The 9147-nt window shown below is 36.5% G+C and overlaps 1 protein-coding gene and 1 pseudogene across 1 annotated transcript; both read left to right on the forward strand.

Moving 5' to 3' along the window:
* LOC105772100 (trafficking protein particle complex II-specific subunit 120 homolog) lies at positions 1-6439 on the forward strand. Its single transcript, XM_012593448.2, has 10 exons — positions 1-568; positions 754-957; positions 1071-1253; positions 1798-1907; positions 2133-2192; positions 2500-2788; positions 2940-3232; positions 3463-4340; positions 4958-5911; positions 5999-6439. Exons 1-10 carry the CDS (start codon positions 158-160, stop codon positions 6217-6219), a joined length of 3603 nt encoding a protein of 1200 aa, XP_012448902.1. The 5' UTR covers positions 1-157; the 3' UTR covers positions 6220-6439.
* A 1799-nt stretch (positions 6440-8238) lies between these two features.
* LOC128042580 (ATP synthase subunit a, chloroplastic-like) lies at positions 8239-8749 on the forward strand (annotated as a pseudogene).
* Positions 8750-9147: the final 398 nt, after the last annotated feature.

Consider the following 9147-nt stretch of genomic DNA (forward strand, 5'->3'; position numbering starts at 1 on the left):
AAAATAATTTAATGAACTCAACGAAACTCGAAATTACAATCCCATTTCCCAATTTGATTCTTACTCGGCCGCTCACCCTCACTGGAACGATTGGAATGCTCCTAATCTGAAACGCCCAACTCCACTCTACTATCCCTACGCTCCGATCTCACAAAAAATGGAACCCGATGTAAGCATCGAGACCTCCTGCATGATCCGGATCGCCGTCCTTCCAATCGGCGATGTACCTTCTACTCTCCTTCGGGACTACCACTCCATGCTACTGCGTCATTGCACCATCCCTCTCTCCACCATCAGCTCCTTCTACACGGAGCATCAGAAATCCCCTTTTGCTCACCAGCCTTGGGAAACCGGCTCGCTCCGGTTCAAATTTGTGTTGGGCGGTGCGCCGCCCAGCCCATGGGAAGATTTCCAGCCTCATCGCAAGATCCTCGGCGTAATTGGCATCTGCCACTGTCCTTCCTCGCCAGATCTTGATCTCGTCATCGATCAATTCAATGCCGCCTGGAGAGGTTACTCTTCTGTTCTCGTTCAACGCTGCTTCGCCTTTTCTCCTGGCGATTCTCAAGTGAGTTATCTGAATTGGGGTTTTCGTTTACTTAATTATACCTTACACTTTTAAGTTCTAATTACCGGTAATTTGCTGAAGGAATAATGTGATTTGTGTTTCTCAAACCTTTCATTTTTCGTGATAAACTAGAACAAAATCGAGCTGTTAGTGATTCCGTGGTCCACTTTTGTTTTCTGTTGCAGCTGGAAGACACTAAGAAGAGAGAAAACTTGGTTTTGTTTCCTCCTTCGGACCGTTCAGCGCAGGAACTTCACTTACAGACAATGATGCAGGATATCTCTGCTTCATTATTGATGGAATTCGAGAAGTGGGTTCTTCAAGCAGAATCAGCTGGAACTATTTTGAAGACGCCTTTGGATTCTCAAGCAACTCTTAGCTCTGAGGAGGTTTATGTTTAGGTGTCCTAGGCATTTGAATCTGTGCGTTTATTTGTTGTTTGTTAGCATGGCTTGGGAACTTTCTACTTACTGAGTTTGTTTTGATAAAAATTATAATGCAGGTGATCAAGGCCAAAAAACGGAGACTTGCTCGTGCACAGAAGACAATAGGGGATTACTGTTTGTTAGCAGGATCACCTGTCGATGCAAATGCTCATTATTCAACTGCGCTTGAACTCGCAAGGTTGACTGCTGACTACTTCTGGTATGCTGGGGCATTGGAGGGTAGCGTTTGTGCCTTATTGGTAATTGTGGCCTCTGAACCAAACTCATCTGCTATTTGCAATATTTGTATGAGCCCTTAAACATGATTGGCTTATTTAAAATTTATAGATGTGCATGAATAGAAACTAATGGATAAGGTTGGTTGCTCTGTTTCTGAAATTCATCATACAATTGCTTGCTCTCTCAAAAAAGTCACTATTAGGAAGTGTGTTTTCAAGTTCAGCTCCTACAATTTTTCAAAGAGGGATAAGTGAGGAATGTCTCTAAATTCTGTAAGTCAGTATTGGTGCTGCGACTCATGTCCAGTGATCATCTTTAGTTGAGGTTTATCATATTTGAATTGATGATGGTTTATTTCCCAATTGAGGGTTTATTGCATGTGTAGGGACCAATTTTTCGTCCTTCATTGCTTCTCTATTTTTTATTTTTCACCAGGGTGGGTGGGGATGGGGTTCAGATGTGTTTGCATGTTAATGGCAAGTTTGCAGGTGATAATATTGAGCAAACATCTATGAATATGATTTCTTCTTCTACCATGTATTTATTTGTTTTTCTTGTCATCAGGTTGATCGAATGGGCCAGAAGGATATAGCTATAGAAGATGAGGTTAGGTATCGCTATAATAGTGTCATTGTGCATTATAGGAAATCCTTCATTCAAGAGAATGCTCAGAGGTACATGTCCATTTATTCCTCTCATTTCAGTTACAAATATTTCTAGAATGCTTGTTCTTTATGTTGTAGCCTTTTTATGATGTACCTTAACTTTTTTCAGTCTAATCTTATGAACTGCTGAAAAAAGTATTTAATTTATGAACATTTTTTTATTTTTAAAAAAGTAAAGTTTGCTGTCCGTCTTTAACCTTTTGAATACTAACAGTTTTAATTTTTTAAATGCAGAGTTTCACCGCTTACCTTTGAACTGGAAGCTACTTTGAAATTGGCCAGGTTTCTATGCAGGTATATTTCAATGCTTAATGCCATTATCATCTCATTGGGCTTGCTTGTAAACAGAACGAGAACTAGTTTCCTCAATACTTGTTACAGTTATATTTTTCTGTATATTGACAATTTGGAATCATTATCATTTTCCTCTTATTTACTCTTGTCTGTGGTGTTCCTTAAGAAGGCATAAGATAGAGGCACTTTTAAGTCTGATCCTGTCTAAATTCCTAGATCTTGTCATAGTTTCTAAGTTAAACTCTGTTTGAAATGCTTAAATGTTTTCTTAATGAAAACTTTTTGAACCTTTTCTGGTTTATTATAGGAGAGAACTGGCTAAGGAGGTTGCAGAGTTGTTAACCAGTGCTGCCGATGGTGCAAAGTCTTTGATTGATGCAAGCGACAAACTCATATTATTTGTTGAAATAGCTCGTTTATTTGGTACTCTTGGTTATCAACGAAAAGCTGCCTTTTTCTCAAGGCAGGTAGCTCAGTTGTATCTACAACAAGAAAATAGATTTGCTGCTATTAGTGCCATGCAAGTGTTGGCAATGACCACAAAAGCATATCGTGTTCAGAGTAGAACATCCATCTCAAAACAGTCTCTTTCCGATGTGAGTATAGAAGAATGGAGGAAATTATGTAGCACACATTTTATATGTTAATAATAACATTTTATAAAGTTAACGCTGTCTAATTGACATTGTTCTCTCTTTGTAAAGTGTCATATTATAACAACCTGTGCTACTGTTTCTTTTATTGAAGGAAACTGAAACAGGTCATGTTGATAGTGGAAAAATGCATCATCAATCGGTAGTTTCACTGTTTGAGTCTCAATGGAGCACCTTGCAGATGGTTGTGCTGAGAGAGATATTACTATCTGCTGTTCGTGCAGGAGATCCTCTTGCTGCCTGGAGTGCAGCAGCAAGGCTACTAAGATCTTATTACCCTCTAATCACACCTGCTGGGCAAAATGGCCTTGCTAGGGCGTTGACAAATTCAGCTGAAAGGTTGCCGTCGGGAACTCGATGTGCTGACCCTGCCTTACCCTTCATAAGGTTTGTCTCACTGCTTTAAAATCATCTAGATTTTGTAGGAGAAATTTATTTCCTTACTCCAGCTGTCAGTTCCTGGGATGCTATGTAGTCTCTTTAATTTTTGCTTAGGCATTTTGCATGGTTTCCCCTCCTGTCAAGATGTTCTTTTACTAAAATCAAAGAAACCGTTAACTACAACTTTCTTTAATACCTTGGTATTCCGAAATGTTCATGGTTGTATATAAATGCAGGTTATACTCATTTCCTCTTCATCCCTCGCAAATGGATATTGTAAAACGCAATCCAGCAAGAGAAGATTGGTGGGCAGGATCTGCTCCTTCAGGACCTTTTATCTATACACCATTCAGCAAGGGAGAGTCAAATGATAATAGCAAGCAAGAGTTGATTTGGATTGTTGGTGAACCTGTCCAGGTCTTTGTGGAGTTAGCTAACCCTTGTGGGTTTGATTTAAGTGTTGATAGCATCTATCTCTCGGTGCAATCAGGGAATTTTGATGCTTTTCCCCTTAGTGTGGATCTCCCACCTAATTCTTCCCAGGTGATCACATTGTCTGGAATCCCGACATCTATTGGGCCAGTGGTGATTCGAGGATGCACTGTTCACTGTTTCGGTGTAATTACCGAACACCGTTTTAAGGATGTCGATAATTTGCTTCTTGGAGCAGCACAAGGACTTGTTCTTTCTGACCCTTTCCGTTGTTGTGGTTCACCAAGACTGAGAAGTGTATCTGTACCGAGTATTTCTGTAATACCTCCATTGCCATTATTAGTGTCACATGTTGTAGGTGGTGATGGTGCCATCATTCTATATGAAGGTGAAATTCGAGATGTATGGATAAATCTAGCTAATGCTGGCACGGTTCCAATTGAGCAGGTGCACATTTCACTGTCTGGAAAAAACCAAGATTCTGTAATCTCAATTGCCTATGAAAATTTAAAATCTGCTCTCCCATTGAAACCGGGAGCAGAAGTAACCATACCTGTGACCTTGAAAGGTTGGCGACTTTTCTTGGGTGAGAGTGATACTGCAGCTGGTAAGAATGCATTTGGAAGCATGGGTAGAACTTTGAAGGATGGAAGCAGCCCCTCATTGTTGATCCATTATGCAGGTATTTGTTGTAAAATTCATATGGCGCAGCTATTCAATGTCTCGCATAATATTCACTCACATATCTTTCTTATTCCGTTGTGTTTTCAATAACCATTTTACATATTAACTGCAATAAATTGTGGGATTTTTGGGTTTCGAAAATACCTTCTAGGGATGCCTGTTGTACTGTTGGATCAGATCAATTGATAATTAATGACTTCCCTTATAAGGTTAAAGTGCCAGCAGCTATGATACATATCAAGGTCCATCTGCAGTAAATCATACACGGTTATAATTAAAAAAAAAAAAAAAAACTGTAGTACTTTCTGAGTCGTCTCTTCTAAGTGTTTTTTAGAACTGATAATTTAGTTTGTGTATTAAGGTGGAAGTATATCCATTTAGTTCAACCCTTTAAGGAATGAAAATTGGCAAAATTTTGTTCCGAGTTTCAAGAACTTAATCACTAGAGCAGGTGTTGCCACGTTTGGATGCTTTACATAACAAAGGTCATGCAACTTCGATGACCAATACCTTCTCTATTACAATTATTATTGAATTGCATGTAACTATGGCATTGAACTCTCTGAAAGATCTTTATCCACTAAGCCTTGCTTAAATTCATCATTCTCTTCTCAGGGCCACTAGGAGATGCTCAAGATATTGAAACAAACAAATCCTCTGTGCCCCCGGGAAGGCGTCTCATTGTTCCATTACAAATCTGTGTTCTGCAAGGTTTGTCTTTTGTGAAAGCTCGTCTGCTTTCTATGGAGATTCCTGCACATGTCGGTGAGAGTCCTTCCAGTTTAGCTAACATGGATAGCAAGCCTTTTGGTGAAGCTGTTGGCTATAGTAAGATTGACAGATTGGTGAAGATTGATCCCTTTAGAGGAAGCTGGGGATTACGTTTTCTTGAACTAGAGTTGTCTAATCCAACTGGTGTTGTATTTGATATTAGTGTCTCTGTTCAATTGGAAAAGTCAGGCAATGAGGACAACCTTTCTGTTGACTGTGCTGCTGAATATGGTTATCCTAAAACACGAATTGACAGGGACCATTTTGCAAGGGTATTAATACCACTAGAGCATTTTAAGTTACCTTTTCTTGATGGTTCAATTTTTTCAAAGGATTTGCAGTCTGATGGGTCTACTGCTGGTAGAAATTCTAATTTTTCAGAAAGGAATACAAAGGCTGAACTAAATGCTTCCATTAAGAACCTTATTTCCAGAATTAAAGTCCAGTGGCAATCAGGACGCAACTGCTCTGGAGAACTGAATTGCAAGGATGCTATACAGGCTGCTCTTCAGTCTTCTGTCATGGATGTGCTATTGCCAGATCCCCTGACTTTTGGCTTCAGGCTTGCTAGAAATGGTTCTGAAAATGCCGCGAAACTTGATTTACCAAAAGAATCTGATACAAGTATCCAGCACATTGCATCAAAGAATTCTGTAATTGCGCATGATATGACTCCCTTTGAAGTCCTGGTCAGGAATAACACCAAGGAAACCATCAAGATGAATCTTAGTGTTACATGCCGAGATGTAGCTGGAGCAAATTCTATCGAGGGCGCAAAGGCTACCGTCATATGGGCTGGTTAGTTGCTTCTATTTTATGGTATATCATTCTGTGGCAGTTCCATAATGTATTGATTTTCTTTACATGGCTATAATTTGTTATCAGGTGTTCTAAGTGGAATCACCATGGAAGTTCCTCCACTTGAAGAAACCAAACATGGTTTCTCCTTGTACTTTCTTGTCCCAGGTGAGTACACCTTGGTTGCAGCTGCTGTAATTGATGATGCCAATGACGTTTTAAGAGCTAGAGCAAAAAGTGAATCATCTGATGAGCCTATTTTCTGTCGAGGTCCTCCGTTCCATGTCCATGTCAATGGGACTGCATGATCAAATATTCCCCACACACAAAGTAAACATTGTGCTTAGTTTTACTTCTTTGACCGTTTCCCAAACCTACATCCCCTTCCACTCCAATACAAAAAAATTCTTTGGTCTGCTCTACAAAAACTAGGGATTTAGTAGTGCATATAAATCAAGATAATATGCTTTGTTTTGAGATGATTGCTTATTATTATCTATCTATTTGGACGTGTTGTGATTGGTGTTATACATTTGTATGTATATGATGTTCCCATTCCAATTCCTTGTTTACTTAACCCTCAAAACATGGTTTACAAGTAATGGCATCCATTATATGGTGGGGGAACTCTTATCTAAGTTGTAATCAATATCTATCACTTAAATTTTTTTTTTTTAAATTACCTTTTATTAGTATTTACGTATGTACTACAACTATGGTTTTACCCACATTATGGGTCTTAGAATCTACTTATATATGAAAGTCCTTGGTTCACAAGTTGGATGATTGGGTGCATCAAGAGTTCGAGTAAAAAGCGTAATAAAGCATTATAATAAAATTAACAAGGGAAGTTTTTTTAAAATCTATTTACGGACCCATCTGTTCTTTCCCATGTTATTTGTTAACGAAGTAAGTTTTTTTAGTAGTAATTTTTGCACTATGAGGAAATAGTTTATTTAACACATGTTTTAAAATAGTTAGACATAAAATAAATAATAATTAGTACAAATTTAAACATGCAATTAGACTCTTGTAAGAAAACAAAACTTCTTTAAAATAAACGAAAAATTCACACTCTTTGTCACAAACAAATCATATAAATGATTAAAACATGTGAAAAAAACTAAAGTGTTTTTTAGTACTAGATTAAAGCTAAAATGTAAAATTGTAACAAAAACAGATTCTCGAACTTTGTTACATCAAATTATTTGTAATTTCTTAGGTATCAATCATTATGGAATTTTTTTTTTAAATAAGAAGGGTTAGAGATTGTTGAATTAAAATCTGAGGTAAACCACAAATGGGTTATGGGAATGGGGTCTGACTCTCCCATTTGGGAAAGAAAGAAAGGAATCACTGTGGTTGAAAATGAACCCTTCAAACAAATGTGAAATTCGTGTGTGTACATGATTCAAACACCTATGGAAACTGATAGGGACTGACAAGACTCAATAATAACAAAATCTCCAACAACTTACAAGTTTATTTATACTTTAAGAAATACCATGTTTAACTATGAATTACTGTATCGTATCCCCTACCTTTCTTTTATGTTGAATATATAAAAATAAATCTTAAAAATAAGATTCCGCTCAATTCTGATAAGTAATTTAGTTTCAAGATTCAAAGTTCCAACATTTCTTTTAGTGTTTCCTAGTTACTCTTGTTGTAGGGAGATCAATCTTGCTTAGAGTTGCTCATGGGATCAGTTAGATATAGAGGATTTGAACCAAAAAATAAAAGTCATTTAGAAAATGAGTCGAGTCCGGGCCCGACCTGAATTTACAATAAAAATATCCCTTGTTATTTTACTGTTGTTTTCTCACTTTTTGCTATCATTTTACTGTTATATTGCTACTATTTTGTTATTAATATTTGGATATTGTATATGATTTGTTTTATTCTTAATTTTGCTACTATTTTAGAAGCATTTGCTTGTTAAGTTGCATTTATGTTAGTGTTATTTAAGTATAAATACTTATTTTATTTTATTTTTAATTTGTTTTAAAATATTTATTTTAATATTTTTAGTGTATTTGGTGCATTATATTTAAAAAAAATTATATAAAAAAATTAATACGACCAGGTGGAACTAGATCCAGGTTTTAACTTTTTATCCGGGTCGACATTGAGTAAAAATTTAAACCAATTTTTCGAACGGACCTGAATCCAAATCTGTCGCACAAAAGAGATAAAAAAAACTATGAATATTGTGTGATTAGTTTCATCGGTGTCAAAAATATGGAATTTGAGCAGGCAAGAGAAGATTGAATCAAAATAATCCTTTTTTTTTTGAAAGTAAAGTTCTATTTCTATCAGAGGTCAATATGAATGGTATATCAAACGCACTAAACGGGTTATATGATAACTTTGGTGTGAAAGTAGGCCAACATTTCTATTGGCAAATAGCAGGTTTCCAAGTCCATGCCGAAGTACCTATTACTTCTTGGGTTGTAATTGCTATCTTATTAGGTTCCGCCGTTATCGCTGTTCGGAATCCACAAACCATTCCAACCGCCGGTCAAAATTTCTTCGAATATGTTCTTGAATTCATTCGAGACTTAATCAAAACTCAGATTGGAGAAGAATATGGTCCATGAGTTCCCTTTATTGGAACCATGTTTCTATTTATTTTTGTTTGTAACTGGTCGGGTGCTCTGTTACCTTGGAAAATCATACAATTACCTCAAGGAGAGTTAGCCGCACCCACAAATGATATAAATACTACTGTTGCTTTAGCTTTACTCACGTCAGTAGCATATTTTTATTCGGGTCTTTCAAAAAAAAGAACTGGATTATTTCTATAAATACATTCAACCGAGCCTAAAATTTTGTTAATACTTAATCCAACCCATGAAAAACACCAACCTTGCTATCATTGCATAGTGAAAAAGGTAATCAAGAACATGTTTTAATTCATGACTCATGATGTAGACCGTGAATGACAATTCTTTGATTACAACATTCATCGTATTTAAACTCTTGAGGCTTGATAAAAATTTATTTATTGTTTACGGTTTGAGGAACACTCACCTACTTTTCTAAGGTTTGAGTGAAATTTTCTTTTTATTTAATTTTTTTTCCTTTTATATTTTAATTAATTTTTTTCATTAAAACCTTTTAAATATTTTACCCTTACAAAACCATGCTTGACAAGTGTCAACTATGTAAGATTAATGTAAGACTGATTGATGATAACTCTATGCTAAGGGCCAGTTCTTCATTGCTTAAAAAAA

Source organism: Gossypium raimondii, chromosome 7 (assembly GCF_025698545.1).
Source record: "Gossypium raimondii isolate GPD5lz chromosome 7, ASM2569854v1, whole genome shotgun sequence".
NCBI classification, from domain to species: Eukaryota; Viridiplantae; Streptophyta; class Magnoliopsida; order Malvales; family Malvaceae; genus Gossypium; species Gossypium raimondii.